The sequence below is a fragment of the Pocillopora damicornis genome, chromosome 9 (assembly GCF_964200805.1).
Source record: "Pocillopora damicornis chromosome 9, jaPocDami1.2, whole genome shotgun sequence".
NCBI lineage: Eukaryota > Metazoa > Cnidaria > Anthozoa > Scleractinia > Pocilloporidae > Pocillopora > Pocillopora damicornis.
This window is the reverse complement of record NC_142678.1, coordinates 2,077,218-2,097,980: the sequence shown is the minus strand read 5'-3', so window position 1 is coordinate 2,097,980 and position 20,763 is coordinate 2,077,218. Positions and strand designations below refer to the sequence as shown.

Below are 20,763 nucleotides of genomic sequence, written 5' to 3'. Positions count from 1 at the left end.
CTGATAGTCTGTGTTAAGCGTCAACTGCCACAGATCTCAGCTAGCTTTACCAAGTCTTCTCGAAGACCGTAAACCGACAAAATATCAACCGCCGAAAATAATCATCGGAAACAAGTACATCCCATCAAAAATAATGACGAACATTTATGAAAATACACCTAGAATTATTAAACCAGTCACGAGATAAACTCTAGTGAAATAAATGACCCGACAGTAAAGAACGAGTCATCGGTACTTTTCAAACGATTTTTGATGGTTTTACAAACTGTTTCAATATTTTATTTATTTCGCGCTAGTACTTAGCAACCGAGAGTTGCATTAAGAGCCCTACTCAAAGGTAAATAACACGTCTTTTAACAGATTTCAATTGAGCTGATAAGAATAGCTTTAGGGAGAAAGTATAATGTATTCTCATTAAATTCTGTCCCGATCATTAAACAAAGGGTTCCACGCGTAAAAAGTTATTCATTAACCATCATAAAAATTTTGAGAGGCCTGTGTAAACTCGCTTGGTTCAGTACCATTGTGTTTGCTCAGGAGTTTACTGGCCGAAATAAGCTTTGAGGTTAAACGGACGTGAATCAGATGACTTGGTATATTCAGGAGTATGGTGGCAAGGACATCGACGATTTTTATGCGACAGTCTCATGCGATGAATGTTTCTTGACCCGTGAACCTCGCTTTCCATTGCGCGAAAACTGATCAAAGAAAGCTTTTAGACTGTTTAAACTTTAAACGGGTTTATTTGAATTTACGAAGTGCTACGCAGAAGATTTTGACGCCACCTCATCACACTGAGTAAGAAGCTTAATGTCCTCGATTTGTGAGGTTAAATAGCTGAATACAGGAATTTATTTCGAAATGGAGACTGTGCGATCAAATAGCGAGGGGTATGCATTTGAGACAAACGATTCGCGGTCAAAAATTGACAGAATTAAGACCCAACAAAATCCGAAACGGAGCAAGATAAACAGTTTAACTCAGGAATTTCCTCGACGGAGAACAATCGCAAACAGCCCGTCCACTTCAAACGCAAAGAATGCAAGCTTTTCTGGGAAAAAGCGCTCAATGTTGAGGCGATTATCGCAATGCCCCCTCACGCCATCAGTGGAATATACATCAGTTATGGAGGGCTTTAAAGCAAAAATAGCATCAGAACCCCGTAAGCCAATGGTTGCGTCGCCGCGGAAAAGAAATCGGGTAAAATCGTGTAATCATTCCGTTCAACAATCTAAAATTTCTTTTCTGAAACTACCCTCTGAGTTCGAGAGCATGTTAAATTTTGGCCCGCGACCGAGAGGAAACACTCTACCCACGCGACTCGGTGATGCAAGAGCCTCGGAAACTGGAAAACCTTTAAGATCAGACTCTGATAAAAAAGTATTTGACGTTAAATTAGCCTGGCAAGGATCAAGGGATGATATTCTCATGACAGCAACAAAAGATAATCGAGAAAGCCATATGTCTGTGCTGGATCTTCCCCAAGGAAAATTGTCTTTGCATAAGCTGGACGATAAGGGCGAAGGCAAGATAGCGGAGTCTTTTCAAACTAATACAGTGCCTGGTAAGAGTGATAAAGGTGGTCGGAAGATACCACAGCGGAAAAAAGCGCAGGTTGATTTGCCAAAGATAGAGGAAAAAGATTCTACAGATCATGCTATTTCACAGATAAAACTAAGCGAAAGCGAAGTTGGCTCTGACAAACGACAAAATAGCCTTACAGCTGAACACACAGACGTCAAAACTCCAGCTTCGCCAAGCTTGTTAAAGGACCGACCGAGAAATGAGAAGGTGACAGCTACGTATGAAAAAAGGGAAAGAAGTTTTTCCAGCGGCTACTTCGCCGGGATTAGAACAGACTCAACAAGAGCGAAAACAAAACTTTCTTCCTCCGTTTCATGGGATCCAAAGTGCGCCCATCGCACCTCTTCGGATGCAATGAGTCGTGTAACCATGGATCTGAACGATGAAGCCGCAAAATCGAAACTCTCGAACGCGTTTGCGGCTGTAAGTCCCGCGACAAAACGCAAAACAAGCCAGCTAGCGATAACGCGCGCGAACTACAAACGCGTTGGGAACGCAACATTGAGTGCATCGAGGCTTCTTAAGATTCATTATCGAGAAAACGGAAATAAAAATATTATTACAGCGGAAGAAGAGAAAGAACTCGATGAATTATTCGAGGAAATGAAAGATTGTCGATACTTGAGGACAAGTGGTTCTGAAGAGATGAAAATATAAAGGTTAACTAAGGCAAATATCGTTATTTTTAATTGTGAAAACGAAGGAATATAATGATGACTTTTAATCGTTGCAATGAAGGAATTGCTTTTTGCAGATCGGTTCGATTATGAGATGTGAACATAGTAGAGTTTGAATAACAATCATTAATTTTGCTCAAGGGAAATTGGGTTAAAAGTTTATTTAAAGATGTCATAACCTATTCACTGAATTGATCGGGAGTATTTAGAGATATTTAACGAAAAAAAAACGGGCTGTGTTGCTTTCAAATATTCTGCAAGGCTGGATATTTGGAGAGCTCCTTTAAAAGAGTCTCTTAGAAACAAGTGAGTCCAATATCAAACTATTTTTATTTGAGCTTTGCAACAGAGTTTTGGATAAAGTTTGAAGTGGTTAAAAAATATTCAGGTTATTACTTTCTTTGACGCGTATTCGTTGTTTCAAGGGCCGCTTAACCCTACAAAGGCAGAAGAATATTAATTTGCGTGTTCTGAATGAACGGTATAAAGATATTAAAAAACTTTTATGTACACAAGGTTGTAAAAGTAATTCACTGGGTGTCTCAGGATGATAAAAGTTGAAAATGAGTCGTTATTTGCACAAGGCTGTTTGACAGCAGTAAAAATATCCATCGTTTAATTTTGCACATAGGTCTTCCTTTTCCGCAAAATCGTGATCAGTCGGTTGCGAAACGAGCGGTCAAGGTCCGTCCTAACCTCTCGCGGCTTTATTGCTCTTTTTCAAAACACACACAAGACCGCCAGCTTCATAGGATAGATTCACTCAGGTGATTAAAGGCGGCCGTGACTTACGACACAAAATAAAAGGGAACGTGATCTTTGTTTCAAAACAGGATTGTGTTGCATGAACGCCATTTTCTGGGGTTTGTTAGATGTAATAAAATGCTTTGTTTTGTAGATAAAATTGATTTTCCTTGTGTTCTTGTCGTATCCGTTGTCATTGCCAACGACTAACGCCGTTTAGAGAGAGTTAGTGTGGTTTGGTTTCTTACTTCTAAGAGGGAGAACACCCGGTAGTTTTTATTCAAATGCTAATGTTTGCTCCAATTACCCACCCTCCCCTCTCCTATTTTCCAATATCAGTTAATGTCATCCGGGATCTTATTGCTACGAAATTTTCGCGCCAAATTTCTCCATGTGAGACAACTGATCGCAGCAAACCTTGATCAAGATGGACGTCGCTGATCGCACAACGGGAACTGCTCACGTCCGTGATGACCTTGCCGAGCGATCACAAAAGCTATTTCAAGACTTTCTTGAAGAGTAAGTGCTTTTATTATCCGTCAGATCAAAAAATGTATGTAATCTCAGGCAGATGCGCAGAAAATTGTACATTCGGTCGCATCTAGTAATGATACAATGGCGAAGCTGCTCACATGGTTCGATTGACACATTACAATACTTTTTTTTATAGGGATTTTTTCGTTTTTTACCGAGTACATTTTTGTTAGCTCTCTTTGCTGATATAGAACACTTAAGAGCATCTTCGGAGGGTTCATCTCACCAGAATTGAAATAACTTTCAACTGAAATTAATGCAGCTCCGAGGAGCCTTCAGCTTGAATACTATTTATCGCTCCATCCGCCGTCAATTTATATTTAAGTACGAAGAGGTAACGCAAAAATCCAAAGTTTCGAAAATTCCATTTACTTACATCTTATTCTGACTTCCCTTCAACACATACTCCAGATTAAGTTATTTGATAGATAGTTCGGCTTGTCCTGAATCCTCGTTTCCCAAATATCTTAAATGAAATCTACACAAGGTTGGTGCTTATAGCTCTAGATCTTCTATTGCGCCTGTCCTTTCTATTCCGAAAGAATCAGGAACATTTCAGCACTCGGCAGCAACTACTTTTAATAAGGTCCCTGTAGCTATTAGAAACATAACTGAGTACAATACCTTCAGTCGTAGTGTGAAGAGACATCTTTTATGTAAGGAATTTTAAGCAGTAAACTCAATTGTAAATTTTTTATTCTTTTTTTAAATATTATATGTATATTCTTCTTTTTTAGATTGATTTATAGTGTAGATATAGTAGATGAAGAACCTCACTTTGTTGGATACTCTGCAATAAATCATCATCATCATTATTATTAATATTATTATTGTCCATATTGACTCTCTAAATTGTTACACAATTATTTTCAAGTGAAATAATTGAATCATCATAAAGTTGAATGGTCTGTAAAGGGTCACTCAACAAGAAGAATCAGTTAAAGTACGAAGGCTTTGCTTCTTTACAAACATGAGATCTGTTATGATGTTTACTTCTTAAGTTATTTATACTTTTACTTGATAATATCTCTAAAGATTTCAAGTTGATGGAGAAGTGAAATATCTTCCTGAAGTTCAAGAACTTATCAGACCTGAGCGCAACACATTAACTGTCAGTTATCAAGATGTGGAGTCTTACAATGCACAATTGTCAACTTTAATCCAGGAAGAATATTACAGGTAACCTCATTTTTGAGAGACATTAGTTTTGTTGGCATTCTAGACCTTACATCACAAGGTCAAGTTTCAAGTCCTTAGTAAGACATAAGAGATATGTGATTTTGGGGAGATACCCTCAACTATGTCAGTACCTCTCTCTGTCCCCACAGGAATATAAATTGATAACAGTGGTTATCATTTGACCAGTGCTTTTTTCCTTCCTCCTTTGCACTCACCTTTCATAGGGCCAGATGTTTTCCTGGCTCTACTTGTGCCATCACATATGGCTCTGGATTATATTTTGCAGTGTTTTTCAATGACATCATATATGGGAAAATACAGACCATACAATAAAAAGCTATAGTTCACCATAGGTAAAATTACAAATTTGTCTTTTTTTTTCCCAGGGTATTTCCCTATCTTTGCCGAGCTGTTAGAAACTTTGCCAGAGACAGAGGTCAAGTGCCACCAACAAAAGAGTTTTATGTCAGCTTCACAGATCTACCAACAAGACACAAGTAAGACTTTATTTTACCAGAAGTTTAAATAATATTACATGGTTGATATGTTTATTTCTTCTCAGTGCCTTTTTGCTTGAAAATTTATCAATATTTTTAGGGGAGAATCCTTCTCAGTCATTTACAAGAGAAAAATGTCCACATAAAGTTTGTAGACAATGATAAAAATGTTCTTTATGTGTAGGACTTATTTTTGCATTGCTTGATTTAAATGTAGGATTCGAGAACTCACCAGTCAGAAAATTGGAACATTACTTCGAATTAGTGGACAAGTTGTACGTACTCACCCTGTACACCCTGAGTTAGTGAGTGGAACATTCATTTGCCTTGATTGCCAGACTGTTATCAAGGATGTTGAGCAACAATTTAAATATACTCAGGTATGTGTTTGGTGCTTTGCCTTCTTGTCGAATAGGCCATTTCCAAATTACCTTTTGCCTCTTTTTCAAAACTAGGCCTGGTGCTCAACCATTCATATGAAAATGAGTTTAATTTGCATGTGAGCAAAAACTTATAATCATTTGAAAGGATTAGCACCAGGACTTGCTTTAAAAATGAGGCCAAAAGTGATTCAGAAATGGATTATTGACTAAGTAATTCACTCTGTTAGAGCTTATATATCCCTGTTTTGTCAGTATAAAGGTAATAAACGTATTGCTGCTGCCTGGATGAGATGCAAGTTCGTTCCAGGGTGACCACTGTATTTTTTCAGCTTTCCCCAACAGGCTGTTGGTACCCATTATAACATCTGAGTTTAGAGAGGTGCTTTGAGGGTAAAAGGTCTTACTTAAAAACCCAACACAATGACCCAGCCAAGTCTTGAACCAGGATTTCCCAATCTGCATTTCAGCTAGTTAGCAGCTTGGCCAATACATCTGTTAGTGAAATATTTGACTGAAGTATAGTCTTGGTTCTCTTTGACCACCATTTTTACTCATGTTGATTTTTATCCCTATACCGTAACATTAGCATGCACACTCACCTTACTGTTCTCTATACATTTTCTGTTAACTGATAAAGAGAATTTGTTTAACAATCAAAACTTTCAATTAATAATCATTTTTTCTCTTCTAATGACCTTAGTGTTTGACACGGGGGTGATGTTGTTGGCAGATATTAGATGCTAATCACAACAGGGGTTTCAGGGTTAAGGAATAGTTGAAATTGCTTTTTTTTTGTGATCTGATGTCTTTGCTTTGGCAGCCCACAGTTTGCCGCAACCCAGTTTGTCAGAACAGGGCAAGATTTATGCTGGACATAAACAAGTCGCGCTATGTGGATTTTCAAAAAGTGCGTATACAAGAAACACAGGCAGAATTACCAAGGGGAAGCATTCCTAGAAGGTAGGTTACTACTGACATTCATTCTTAAATCCTGCACTACAAGCTTTATCATTTATTGCACTAACAGTCTCTTCTGATATGGATTTTAAGATTTAGACAGGGTATGCTTGGTCTTTTTCAGGCCAAGAGGTACATTTGGGTTGATCCAATCTATCACAACCAAATAAAATTTTTCATCATGAGACAGATAATCTGTAGACTTGGGGCTCGTGCTGTGTTCTTTGACAAAACACTGAACTTTTAATACCTATCTCCACCCAGTGAAATACCACAAACCTTTTCAGCAATTTTGACAGAAAGGTTTTTGGTATTTTTTTTTCATTTGAAGTGGAAGAATTTGGTACAAGAGTTCAGAGTTTTGGAATAGAATTTTGATGTAAACTTGGTAAACTTTTTTTTCAGTGTGGAAGTAATTTTAAGAGCTGAAGCAGTAGAACAAGCTCAGGCTGGTGATAAGTGTGACTTCACTGGAAGCCTAATTGTGGTTCCTGATGTAGCACAAATTTCTACACCAGGTAAAATGCCTGCATTACATAAAGAGACACAGAATAGTATGGAAACTCAAATGAAAACAGCAAAGAAACAGGGGAAACGAGAGGAATTTGGGGAATAATTTGTTTGACATTTAAGGCATGTAAAACCACATGTACCATTTGCTGTGACAAACCCAATGCTCAAAACATAAGCTTTAGGAAATATTTTTGGTGGCCAATTTATATTATCAACTCAGTTGATAAACCGAATATCTTATATACCCCCATATACCCCCACTGATGCAGTGCTTTAGTTTCTCAAGAATAAATAAATAATTATTGAGGTCATTATGTAATTTTGTACTCTTGTGTTCTAAGGGGCGAGAGCAGAATCATCTGGAAGACAAACATCTGGTGAAGGATACGAAGCAGAGGGAGTGAGGTGATAAAAAAAACTATCTCAGTTTTCCTCACTTTCAATGGCAGGGTTGCATATTCATGCATGGCTTTGCTGTTGCCTGTCCTTGATAGGTTTCTCAGTTATTGTCAGTTGAAACTTCCAGTTATCTTTTCATTTTCTTTTTAGGGGGCTCAAGGCTCTTGGAGTTCGAGATTTGACCTACAGATTGGCTTTTCTTGCCTGTAGCGTCCAAGCAACAAACCCAAGAGTACGTCATTTTTGTTATTACTTTTGTTTTGCAAATTACATTCATATCAGTAAGCCTCAATATACTTGCCTAAGAAATGAAGATTTAGGACTGCTCTGCTTGAAAATTATATTTATGTTGTAAGTAAATATCATTTTTTGGTCACTTCGGGGAGTATGCATCGATGGCTAAAGTTTTTCTTTTTCTTACCAGTTTGGAGGCAAAGACCTTGATGGCGATGATGTTACAGCAGAGACAATAAAAAAGCAGATGACAGATCAGGAATGGCAAAAGATTTATCAGATGAGCAAGGATAAAAATCTTTACCAGAACTTAATCAACAGCATCTTTCCAACTATTCATGGTTGGTATATTATTTTTGTTTGAACTAGACTTAAACTGTTACACTGTACAAGTCAGGACCCCTTATGGCCACTTTTCCTTTTCTTGAAATGGTAGATTCACATTTATTTTGTCAGTTCAATTTTCATCTGCCTTAAATTTTTACAAATCTTTCCGCAGAAGAAGTTGCCTTAAAATTTCTTTCTGAAAAAAAAACAACATAATTTTTATACTCCTCAGCGCAACTGACGATGATTAAACTTTTATTGTATTACAAGCTCTAGTTGTTGGCATGTGAATTTGCTAATACACAGCTTTTTTGATGTAGGAAATGATGAGGTCAAACGTGGAGTGCTCCTGATGCTGTTTGGTGGAGTTCCAAAAATCACATTGGAAAAAACAAATCTGCGTGGTGATATCAACGTGTGTATTGTTGGAGATCCCAGCACCGCAAAAAGCCAAATACTCAAGTATGTTAAGTTGGCAATATTGATTTTTTTTCATCTAAGAGTGCAATTTGATCAGGTGTCTTAAAACCAAAACCAATTAATTAATCGCAACAGCCAATCAGAAGAAGAGAAAGATTCTCAAGAAGTTAATGAGAATGTGCCAGGAAAAAGAGGCAAACTGCTTAGAGAGCAGGAAAGTTTTGTATTAGTTTTGAATCTTATTGGTGGAGAGGATGGCTTGAGTTTTCTTGACCAATCACAGACCCATACTCAATTGAAAATTGCTTTCAACCCTTCCCTTTGTGTGATCCAAAAAATATATGGTCCCCTGAAAGCCTGGCATAAACTTTGATGACCCTCCCCTATTTGGTTGCAGAAAAGGTAATGACTTTCCCCCTGTTTGCACCAGCCCTCCTCCCTCTAATAAATGATGGGAGGAGTCCTGAGAGCTGGTGTTAGTGTGATCTGTTTATCCATTTATTATTTACCTGTCATTTATTAGAGGGAGGAGGAAACAGGAGGAGAGTCATCACTTTTTATGCCACCCAAAAATATTTTGACTTGCTCTTCCCCTCCCGTCTAATACATGACAGGTCACTTATTATGGATAATGGTTCTTATCTGTGCTTTATTTATGGTAGGTATTTTAGATAAAGTTTTCTCTAAAAATGTTTTGATATTTTTCTTGATGACAGGCATATAGAGGAGTTTAGTGTCAGAGCTGTGTACACCTCTGGAAAGGCCTCCAGTGCTGCAGGTCTCACAGCTGCTGTGGTCAAGGATGAGGAGTCATCAGAATTTGTCATTGAAGCTGGTGCTTTGATGTTGGCTGATAATGTGAGTATTGAAATACAAGAAGGTAACTACATGTAGGATATTTTCGAGGGGATCAACTTGTGTCAAATGCAGGGTATCTGTCTGACTGTCATTCCCACAATGCTCTGTTTCTTAACCCTTTTACAGCCAAGAACTCATAAGTAATTGTCCTTACTGTCTTCAGTAATGAAACTTAAAACTAGACACAGTAAACACAATTTTGCATGTATGGGTAACTCAGAACTTTCTTTTTGTTGTTAATTACTTGAGTTGATGGTAAGGAAAAGATATATTTTTTTTTTGCATGGTAGGGGGTGTGCTGCATTGATGAGTTTGATAAGATGGACCCTAAGGATCAGGTGGCCATTCACGAAGCAATGGAACAGCAAACTATTTCAATAACAAAGGCTGGTGTAAAGGTAAACCGATATGCTATCAGCCCCCCCCCCTCCCCCCCTCCTTCTCCCATAGAGAGATTTCTAGATTTCCCTCCTACCTCCCTCGAATTGCCCTTTAGGGCTACTTATTTGGTACTATTACTTTTCAGCCTTTATTGAATGCCCGAACATGTCAGAGAACCCCCTTCCCCCTAAGAGGTTTCTAGTTTTAACTCTCCCCTCCCATAATGCACCCTTTGGAGCTACATGTAACTACTTGGTAAATATTATATTTCAGGCCTCATTGAATGCAAGAACTTCTATTCTGGCAGCAGCCAACCCCATTGGTGGTCGATATGACAGAACAAAGTCACTCAAGGTAAGGGAAAGACACTCTCTTGTAAGTATGATTGACTATGGTGTGGATTTGTCAATGTTATTTGTGGCAAGCACTGAGATCCTTTTTCTCAATATGAACATTTTGTTCTGATTGGCCATTATTATTATCTTTGGTTTAGTTCAGCAATACTCAATCAAAGAGTTCTCAACTTTAATTCTCATCAACAACATCATGAAGTTGCCTTTTGAGGATATTGATTTGTGAAATTGATTAATTTTCAGCACAATCTGAACATGTCTGCACCCATTATGTCAAGATTTGACCTGTTCTTCATACTTGTTGATGACTGCAATGAGGTAATGCTAATCTTTAATAAATTGGTTTTTTTTAAAGTTGGAATTTCAAAAACTTTACTTCTCTTTACCTTGCCCTTGAATATACCACTGACCAAACAAATGAAGGGAACAAAAGAAAGAAAAGAATTCTCTGATTTACATGCTCAAAACTACACTCCTACACAGAACTGGGTTTTTTTTTTTTTTTTTTTTTTAAACAATTTTATTTACAAGACGATCACTTACACTACTTACAGCATTAATTACACTTACATTGTACTTGCTACTAACACTACTGATACTTATACTTACACAAATTATGCATACACTACATTACGCTACATGTATTACAATACTATTAACATTAATTTAATTTACGGTTGGCGTGTTTACAAAGTTCTTTTCAATTAAAAGACAATCACAAGTAAACATACAGGTCTCAAAAATGAAGTTAAGTATAAGTCTAACCTAAAAACAACAGCAGTTACACAGAACTGGTTGGAACACTTCTTGAGAACAAAATCTATGATGGTGACCTTCCCCCCTCTCCTCCTTCTGATGTTGTTGATGGCCATTATGTCCGTACCATCTTGCAGACCTGAACCTTGAGGGGGGCAGAAGTTGTTCCAGCAAACGAGTTTGGAAGTATATCACATGAAGAAAACATGCATGGCAATAATTTATTGGACAACTTTCATTTTGACAATTTTTCTCTTTACAGGTAACAGACTATGCCATCGCTCGTAGAATTGTTGATCTTCACAGCCGGCTTGGGGAGGCTGTGGAGAGGACTTACAGTGTGGTAGGTGTCTTTTTTTGTCCATTTGGGGTGTGATTTTTTAGTTGAGAAAACCTAAAAATAGAAAGTGATTGTCAGTAATGCTAAAATTTGCTGTCATCAAAAAAAAAAGAGAAAACCTTTTTTCAGTTTTCCTTATGTTTGAAATAAATGATGTGGCTGGCAAGTGATTTTGGAGGCTCGATATCATGCAGCATCTAGTTTGAACAACTGTTTTCAAAAGGAACAGGAGAGAACAGTTTTTCAATGGTGTTACAACTCAATTTAGCTTTAGAACATAAACACTTAAGTATAAGTAATGTATTCAGACTCTTTCATGACCTCAATTTTAATCAACAAATTGTGTTTTTTTTTCCATAGGATGAAGTTCAGAGATACATAACATTTGCCAGGCAGTTTAAACCGACAGTAAGTCTTAGCATTAAAGTTATGTTGTAATTGATTCATATTAAGTTCCTCCATTGGTTGTATATCTAGTTCATCAGTGAATGAAAACCCACTAAGGGTAAACCTAACACAATGTTATGAGGTTGCTCTGAATAATATATAGTGATCTAATGGGATGGGAAAGAGACTCTCAGAAGCAAATGTCAGCCTTGTGTCCCAAAGGGTTTAATCATTATCAGAAAAATGACAAGAAATAAAAATTTAATATTTTTATTGATTGTATTGCTGAAAGGTCTGGATAGCAGCAGTTATGTAACAAATCCAATCAGCATTTTGTTGCACACTTTAAATCAACTCTGTACTTTGTAAATTCAGAACTGAAGATGACAGAAGAACTGTCAAAACATGTTTTTAAAGTTTCATTTACTTTCTTAAATTCATTTTATTGATGGCCCTCAACCTTACAAAAATTTAAAGTATGTTTGTTTCTGCATGGTAACATTTACTGATGGAGAATGTTTCCCATTAGATCAGCAAAGATGCACAGGATTTCATTGTTGAACAGTATAAACATCTACGAGAACGAGACACGAGTAAGAGTTGGTGATAACTTATTGCCTTTTTTGCTAATTGCCCTGATACCTTCTTGCTAATGTACATCAATCTGCTCTTTGTTAATATGATTGGTAGATCTTGATGTTGTGTTTATTGTCTTTAATTTTACTCACATTTAGGTCAAAATATTGTAACTGATCCTCTAAATTCAAAGTTAAATGAAAGCCATTGTTATGTTTAATTAATTTTTGAGCCAGTCAGTTGTGTTATGCAAACTAAGACAAGCTCCACATGCAAGGACCACTTGGCTTGAGTACAGAGTATTTTTGTACCAATTCTTTTGTTCCATTTTCAATGTTTATAGGCTTTGCAAGGTCAGCGTGGCGCATTACAGTACGACAGTTAGAGAGCATGATACGTCTCTCTGAAGCCATGGCCAGGCTTTACTGTCAGGATGAGGTGAAGAAGAATAAAACTTTAACCCTTTAACCCTATAACTCCAAAGATCTGATGGTTAATTCTCCCCTCTAACTGGTACCCATTTCCTTGTTAAAAAATGATGAGAATTTGGTGTTAGATCAAGATAACATACTTCCTGATAAGTCTGAGAATTCTTGTTACCTGTTGGTTGGATAATGTACAGATATTGTGTGGTAGTTAAAGGGTTAACCCCTAAGAGTGAATTGCATCTAATTTCTTTTAAGAATATTACCCATGAATCAAACATTTTAAATCTTACTAGAACAAAAGAAATGATCACCAGTTAAAGAAGCTCTTGATTGTTCAACATAATCTCCTTGTTAGCACCTTAAGAAATGTGTAGAGACCAGTATGGAGAATATGCTTACTGATATTAGGGTGTAATGGGTTAAAACAACCTAAGCTACAAACTAATTTGAACTGATATTTGCAGCAGAAGTTGATATTTGTCTCAATTTCCTGAGTAAACAATTCAAATTGCCAGGATTTTTCAATCATATCTCTTTTCTTTGAATGAATGTCTTTCTGCTTTTCATCAAAGCACAAACAGACATTTTTACATGACTTTGTATGTTCCCTTTTTTATGGCAGGTTCAACCCAAGCATGTCAAAGAAGCATTTCGTCTTTTGAACAAGTCTATAATTAGGGTTGAAACTCCAGATATACAGTTTGATGAAGATGAGGAGGAACAACAAGAAGGTAAATATGGATGGAGCAAAAACTTATTTTAGAATTTGATGAAAGGTGTGTGAAAAAATTGACCTACATTTGTACTTTGGAGGATACAATCTGGCTCACTAACACATTCTCTGTAGCATAGTATGTAGACCTCGCCCTCTGGTAGTGGGGGTGGGGTGGGGTGGGATGGAGAAGGCACTCGCTATTTCGGCCTCAAACATAGTGTCACCAAACATGGTGTGGCATTTGAGGAGACTTGAGTCTTAAACAGGTTGTACAATTCACTATTTCCTGTCATGAACAGGTTGTCTGTCAAGACCAGAAGCCTTAAATATGGTTTGAATTTGGTGAGACTACATCTACATGTGTGGTACTAACAAATTGTGTCAAATTTAAAGACCAATTGCAATGCTTAAAAACCCCACCTTCCAACATACTCCTCAGTGCAGAACACTCTTTGTAAAGCTTTCCATCATTTTAAAAAAAGGCTTTGTACATCTTGAAAATGACCTTTTCTTAAAGTCCTGTCACAATTTGCATTATACATTACTACACAAGGCTGGAAAGCGGCAATTTATACAGTTGTGCTATATACAGAGTATCAAATGAAGATGTACAGATTTTTCTTTTAGGCAGGTCAGGGTAAAAGGGCCATTGACTGCCGCCCCTTCCACCCTTCCCTTCACTAAGGGAGTATAGCATATATTTGCAAAATCTTAGGAGCAGCCTGGAGTTCAACTCCTCTCAGTTAGGGGAGGGTGGAACTCATACATTGCTCTCAGCCTGTACAAATATGTTCCATTTTTCTTCCAAAATCTAATGTTTTAAAACTGTTATTCCTATTATTTCTTGTAGATATGGATGTGGATGGGGAGAGTGAAGCTCATCCAAGTGGAATGGTAAATGGCCATACAGAAAAAGATGCTGATAGGACAGAGAGTGACCAGAAGGCTAAAAGCAAACTGCGCTTGTCATTTGAGGATTACAGATCAATGGCAAGGAGTGTCGCAGGGTACTTAAGGGCAGAAGAGGAGCGAGGGGGTGAAGGCAAGTCATGAGCTTCCTAACTTCTGAGCTGGCCCTCATCATAAGCATTGTAGCACAAGTGTTTCTTTGCCCCTAAGCAGGGTCAACCCTTAAACCCCAAGGAGGATAAGCATCTAATTCCTCTAACAGTATCACACCTGAATCAAACATTTAAGGTCATGAGAATAAAGAAGATGATCAAAAACTAAAAAAGCTGTTGATTGTTAGTGCAAATTCTCCATGTGAGTACCATAGTGAATGTGTAGGGGTTAGTATGGAGAAGACACATCCTGATGTTAGGGTGTAAAGAGTTAAGGCCTAAACCAAAGTAAGTCAGCAGGTGGTTGGTGATGCATCATTATTTGTGCCAGATCCCTTCCAAGCCTCTTGCTATCTCAATTTGCCTGAGGCCTTAAACTTTCTTGTGGGTGAATAAAGACTTGCCACGGTGCTTATGTTGAGGGTCTTCTCACAGGCTATATACTTCCAAGCAGCACAAAATTATGGCTGGTTTTACATGTTATATTATTTTATGTTTTTATAAATTTGTTCTCAATCCACAAAATGAGGCTTAAAAATGCTGCATGCATTAACCTCTTTCAAATCCAAATGCAAATAAGTTAGTGTTGTTTCCCTTTCATTGAAATCAGACTTGAAATATCAGCTGAAGTGTGCTAACCCTCTGTAAAACCTGTATAGTGAGAAATTTAGAAAATATCAACAAAATTCCTTCTCCCTGAACAGATGACACTGGGATCCGTAGAAGTGCTGTTGTTAACTGGTATCTCAAAACAATTGAGAAAGACATTGACACTGAAGAGGAGTTGGCTGAAAGGAAAGTAATTCTTGATAAGGTTCTTGACAGGCTGATCATATCGGTGAGTAGAAATTGCTTTTAATAACCATTTTTTAAAATGACTTTGACGAAAAAGTATATAATGCAGTCATCAATGTTTCAATATTTCTTTTGATGTCATTCAAAACATTCAAACTGTCAACATTGTCATGTTGAAAGAATATCCTAGGATAAGAAAATGGTAGCTTTCTCCAAAAGGTTCTTCATTCTTTAAAAATTTCTAGATATTTTTTATAAATACTGGTAATTACTGTTTTTGTTACAAAATTCTCTTAATTTAGTGACTATGCGGAATTTAAAATAGTAAGCACTGTGATTTATCAAAAATAGGCATTAGACAACAGTTGATCTGTCTGATGCAAGATCATTTGAATTTAAAAATGCCCTAAGGCCCATCTTCATGAGTGGAGAATTGACAAAATTGAGACATAGTATTTTTGTCTATTTAGCTGATTTTGTCCAGCTTTTACCTAGGACAGATTTTGTTGACAAATCATTCAGACTTGTAAAGTATTGGTGATGACAGAAAAATTTTCAAAAACAACTGTTTTGTTAGTGTAGATAGACCCTCAGAGTCAAATGCAAATTGAAACTAATGGGTCTTTCCATTTTAATGTGAAAGGCAAGCTGATGTGGATTGTACAAACTCAATCTTTGTGGTAAAGTCGACAAAAGTATTTAATTGGAATGGGTGACAGGTTTTTCGATGAGAAGAAAGAGATTGAAAATGATAAAATGATCAAGATTCTTAGTGTGACTGGAATGTAAACAAAATTGTTGCCAGAGACAGAAAACAGTGAAGGAACTTTCTACTTAAAAATGGTTACTAAAATTTCCATTTCTACATAAGTGCCAGGAGGGTGATTTTGATCACAACTGGAACAATTTCAAAAAGTTCAATTCTTAAACATATGCCACTCAGCAAAAAGACAAAAACAATAAGATATGAAGACTTAAACTCCCAAGATTGGAGTATTAATTCTCCTTTCTGGCTGCTACATGTTTCCTTGTAAATTAGTTACAAAAATTTGGAGTAAGATGAATATAACAACTTATACCTGATAAGTTTGAAAATTCTCTTTACCTGCTTGCTAGACAATGTATGGATATTATAGGGAAAGGTTACATGTTCATCACTTTCGGAGTTAAAGGGTTAAGACTTTGCTCTTCTTACAACTCAATTATTACTAACTATTCAAACAAAATCTCTAGTTCAGTGTATAAAAGTACATTAAAAAAAATTTCTCAGTCAGCATTTCAGCTGCTTTCAATCTTGAACCCTAGCACATCATTTCTCTGCCTTCAAAAAGTCAAGAATTGAGATTAGGAAGGACTTATTCATTTAAACAAAGTTAACTTCTTTCTTCTAGGACAATGTTATTTTAGCACTAAAAGAATGGGGAACATCACAGGAAGACTATGTGCCATCTGAAGAAGAAGATCCATTCCTAGTCGTCCATCCTAATGTTGTAGTTGATGACCTGTAAACCTTTGCTGTTAAATTCACTTCTCCCTTAGGACTGTATATACAACCTGCTTTTTTTTTTTGAGGGAAAATTTCAGTAGATTGATTTACCGGTAATTTGCTTTTTCTCCTTGGGATATTGTTTGTGTGGCTCATGTAAAAAGCCTGTATTGTGAGTGAACAGGTAAGCATTAGATATTGGTTTTCATATAGCAAAGAAAAAGTATTTGTATGCAAGAAAGCACTGCAGTTTGCACATCTAACAAAGAAAGAATGGTTCATAAATTTGTATATTTTTCCTTTAAATACTCAGTTCTTGTTTTTTAAAAAGATTTTGTGCATCAAGGTGATTTGTATACCAGAGCAACTATTAATAAAGCACTATTACCATATGTGTTGTGATGTTTTCCATTGTAAAGTTTGATTTTACTCTCCAGTATTGAATGGAAGTAGGGAGTCAAGGTTGAAGATTTCTAAATTCATAACTACAAGTCACTTAACACAAATTACTGCACAGCATTTTGCTGTGATATGGATCAACCGTAGTAGGCAGAACCCATTGTTCCAGTTTCCTCAACAAAAAGAATTACTTCCTGCATCACTGTTAAAAATAGTTTAATGACTATCATCAAGGTGTCATGCAAAATTATGTTCAATGACAATGGGCCATGCACATTTTTCCTGCTTTTTTTGGTTTTTCTTTTAATCTCAGCATGTGGTCCTTCTTCATGTGGTTGCAGGTAATGCAATCCACTTGATAAGTCGCTATCCAGTCGATAGCATGGTATGTTTTGTTAACACTCATTTACTGAAAAATTATTTATCCGTTGAATAGCATCATCCGCCCCTTTGAACAACCAGAGCCTGTATGACAAGCTCCTCACCAATAATTCAAGCATGACTAACTCCCATAAGTGACCAAGACAGAATTTTTCCTCACAATATGAAAACAATCTGAAGTAGACAGGTTAAAAGAATAAAGAAAATAATCAATTAGGAGATTCTTAGTTGATCCAGTACCAAATTCACCCAACTTACATCACAAGAATTAAATGGCAGACAGTAACGGAAATACTAATGAGATCTTGGGAGTGAAAGGCCTCAGTTCCTTTTACACTTAATTATGTCTGCCCACTCAAGTTCATCATTCACAACATCCTCCATTCTTTTATCTCCCTTCTTGGTCTTCAGTATATCTTATAAAATGCTATGTAACAGTTTCGCTCAATACACACAATAACAAACCATCACAACATAGCTGCAATTGTAACTGCCATCAAATTCTCTTCATCATCCTCAACTTGTTTGTCGCTTTTATAACAATTAACATTGTATTTAATGTAAGGAGGGTAATAAATATGGGTTACTATGAAGACTGTAATAATAATTAAATCAACATATCTTCAACATGGCCAGTGAGTTAACAACTTCTCTTCAATTAAGTTAAATTTTCCATGGACATGTTACTCTTTCTCAGCTTTACACAAACACTAAGGCCTGCCTTTGCGTCAAGTTTAAGAATCCTTCCAAGTCTCTTGTTCATGAACACACATTACACAATGACTGAACCCTTTTTTACAGAATCCATAACTGTTATTCCTCAAAGTCCAAGTGTTCCTGTTTAGTTGCCAAAAGTGTGTATCCATCTACAACAAGTTAAGTATTTCAACAAAGTGAATTTAACTGCAGTAATAAGTGGTGGAAGCCAGTAAATACAGCAGCAGTTATCAAGCCATGAGAGCCTCAGTTAATGTGACTAACTTGTAACCTCTTGAGATTTTCAAACAGGTTTTGAGGCCAGACAAACATCACTTGGAGGTGCTATCCTCAAATGACAGCAAACTATCCCTTTCATTTACAAGGAATTGTTTGACATCTACATCATGGCTCCAAGTTCAATTTTTTAAAAAGCTGCCTCTTGGGGACCTTTAATTATGAAATGGTTGCCATAAAAATATTTTTGGTCACCTAACCCTGAGGCAAACAATATAAAACTAACTATGTTCCAGTCTTACAGTGGTAAAAAAGCAAGGTTCAACAGATTTGTAGCAATACTTATGTCACAAATCACTTGAAAATTCCTGGTGCAGTTGTAAAAATCATAAAGAATTGTTGTTTTTAAGGAGGTGCTCAACAGTACTGTCAGTAATTATACTTTGAAAACCAAACCACTAGTCTATTAAAACCCCCAACAGTTGTCTGGGGCAAGTAGTTTTTATCACACTGGTAACAATTTTTCTTGCCCAATTGATGGATCCCACCCAAGCCACATTTTAAAACATTGTCTGCAAAACAAGAAAGCTGAATTTCACATTTTGTTCTAGTTATGAATCATAAATTTTGACATAACAAATACACAGCCAAGTTGTTCCTGTAGACATTTGGCATTTGGATGTTCATTAACTATGGTAATTAATCAGAAATGTTTTTTCCTACAGTTCCTCTTCTTCTCTACATTTTGCTTTCAATACAAAGATGGACACTGAAATCAACTAGATTTACATCACACATGTGAACTGTAATGGAAATAAGTATGAAGAATCCTTGTGGCAAAAACATGTGCATAGACAAATTTCACTGAAAACCACTTCCTAACAAGTCAGCCAGGGGTCAAAATACTGATAACAAACAAAGTGCTTTCACATGAAAATAAAAATGGCAAAGAAAAGAATGCCTTTGTTATTATAATACTGTTAACAATTAATCTAACAAACAACTCTAGTGAATGAAAGAAGAGGAGTTAAACTATTTAATTGCCTTCGGAGGCATCTACCAATATACTGTCTCCATGTATTTTTAGCTTTCAAGAGGGTTCTAGAATTTGACGGTTACTTTATCAGAAACACCCAACTACCTCATGAACGCCCTGTTTTGTTGATGCTAAAATCATAATGGTGGTTTAAGAACACCCTGTTTGATTGATGATAAATCATAACATTGCCTCCATTGATCGACAACATTATATAACAAGCTACCCACACAAAAGAAAGAATGGGACTGATAACTTTTTTTCCGGCTCTACACAGTTCCAGTTTGGTGAGCAGACATATGTCACAAGTAACATTAATTAACCGACTACATTCATAGACCCACTTGTAAGTGCAGTCATTAAGGCACTAAACGAAACGGCTGTCTGCGTACATGTATGCATGTAGCGTTCAAACAAATATTAGTCAAGGTGATCTATGAACCGTATCTCGATGTTAATGAGATAAATTCGCTTCGTGCAAAATGCGATTGAATTTTTGGACTTTTCGAGAGAAACGAAGAGGCATGACCACGTTTCGTGCCAAGAGGTAACGGAATCTACTGTCTGGATTGACTGTCGAGGAAGGAGGAAAGCGACTACAATATGTTTCATGCACGAATGATAATAAACAACGCTCAAACAGTACAGTTCAATATCATTATTTCCATTTGCGTCAATAAATCTATTGTGAGTAACACTGGGGTATCTACGAGGAAGGAACCAATATCAGAGGTTATTCAGATACCGGCGTTACGATATAACCTTACTGCATGTGAAGTAAATATCATCTTACTGTCCTTGCATGTGAGGTATAAAATGAAGACAGATCTGTCCACGTGTGCTTTTGCATGCACGGAAGGCGATGTTTGAAATTCGGTCTTAACGCACTTTGAAAATTATAGCAATAGTAAATTTAATAATCAAGCTCTCTTGCTAAAAATTGCTGCTGTATGTTGGCAGATAAAATTTAAAATTAGAGATTTAAATTAGAAATTAGCGATTTAGTGCAGTGATGCAATAGTTACAGGGTTAGCCTGTAAAAGGATACAAATGGCGGCAACAGACGTTAAAAGACCTCCGAATACCATCATATTTCTTCTCCTGATCTGTGCTAGGTACTTTTTTTGCATGAACTGTCTATTCCAAATTTCTATTTGTCTCTTTTCAGCTTCTGTAAATCGTTGCTCTCCCCTGTCCGCCATCTTTTATGGTTGTCTTTATACTTTACTCCGCTGGCCGCCTGAACATACAGTGGGCCTTGGAAAGGCTCTACATCAAGACGAGGCCTTTGCGTGACAAGTGCCTAGAAAAGTGCGTCATATTGACGTCAATGAGATATAAACCAATCAACATTTAAATCATATCTGCTGCACGCGAACTTTCGCCACTGTTCATTGGTTATTTTTATTGTTTTGTATTTTTAATAATCT

At 36.7% G+C, this 20,763-nt stretch overlaps 1 protein-coding gene and 1 long non-coding RNA gene across 2 annotated transcripts; one reads left to right on the top strand and one right to left on the bottom strand.

The window, feature by feature from the left end:
• The first annotated feature begins 3,167 nt into the window (after window positions 1-3,167).
• On the top strand, window positions 3,168-16,976 carry LOC113687043 (zygotic DNA replication licensing factor mcm6-B). Its single transcript, XM_089181963.1, has 22 exons — window positions 3,168-3,524; window positions 4,575-4,718; window positions 5,105-5,215; window positions 5,433-5,595; window positions 6,419-6,558; window positions 6,961-7,073; window positions 7,410-7,473; window positions 7,618-7,699; window positions 7,892-8,042; window positions 8,349-8,490; window positions 9,165-9,306; window positions 9,597-9,704; window positions 9,961-10,041; window positions 10,284-10,358; window positions 11,059-11,139; window positions 11,497-11,544; window positions 12,053-12,116; window positions 12,443-12,537; window positions 13,150-13,258; window positions 14,093-14,284; window positions 15,008-15,141; window positions 16,490-16,976. Exons 1-22 carry the CDS (start codon window positions 3,433-3,435, stop codon window positions 16,604-16,606), a joined length of 2,448 nt encoding a protein of 815 aa, XP_089038089.1. The 5' UTR covers window positions 3,168-3,432; the 3' UTR covers window positions 16,607-16,976.
• Window positions 16,977-17,182: 206 nt separating this feature from the next.
• Window positions 17,183-20,725, bottom strand: LOC113687045 (uncharacterized). Its single transcript, XR_003447707.2, has 2 exons — window positions 20,382-20,725; window positions 17,183-18,230 (listed from the first exon to the last, which is right to left on the bottom strand). It is a non-coding gene; the product is annotated as an uncharacterized LOC113687045 (long non-coding RNA).
• Between the last annotated feature and the right edge of the window lie 38 nt (window positions 20,726-20,763).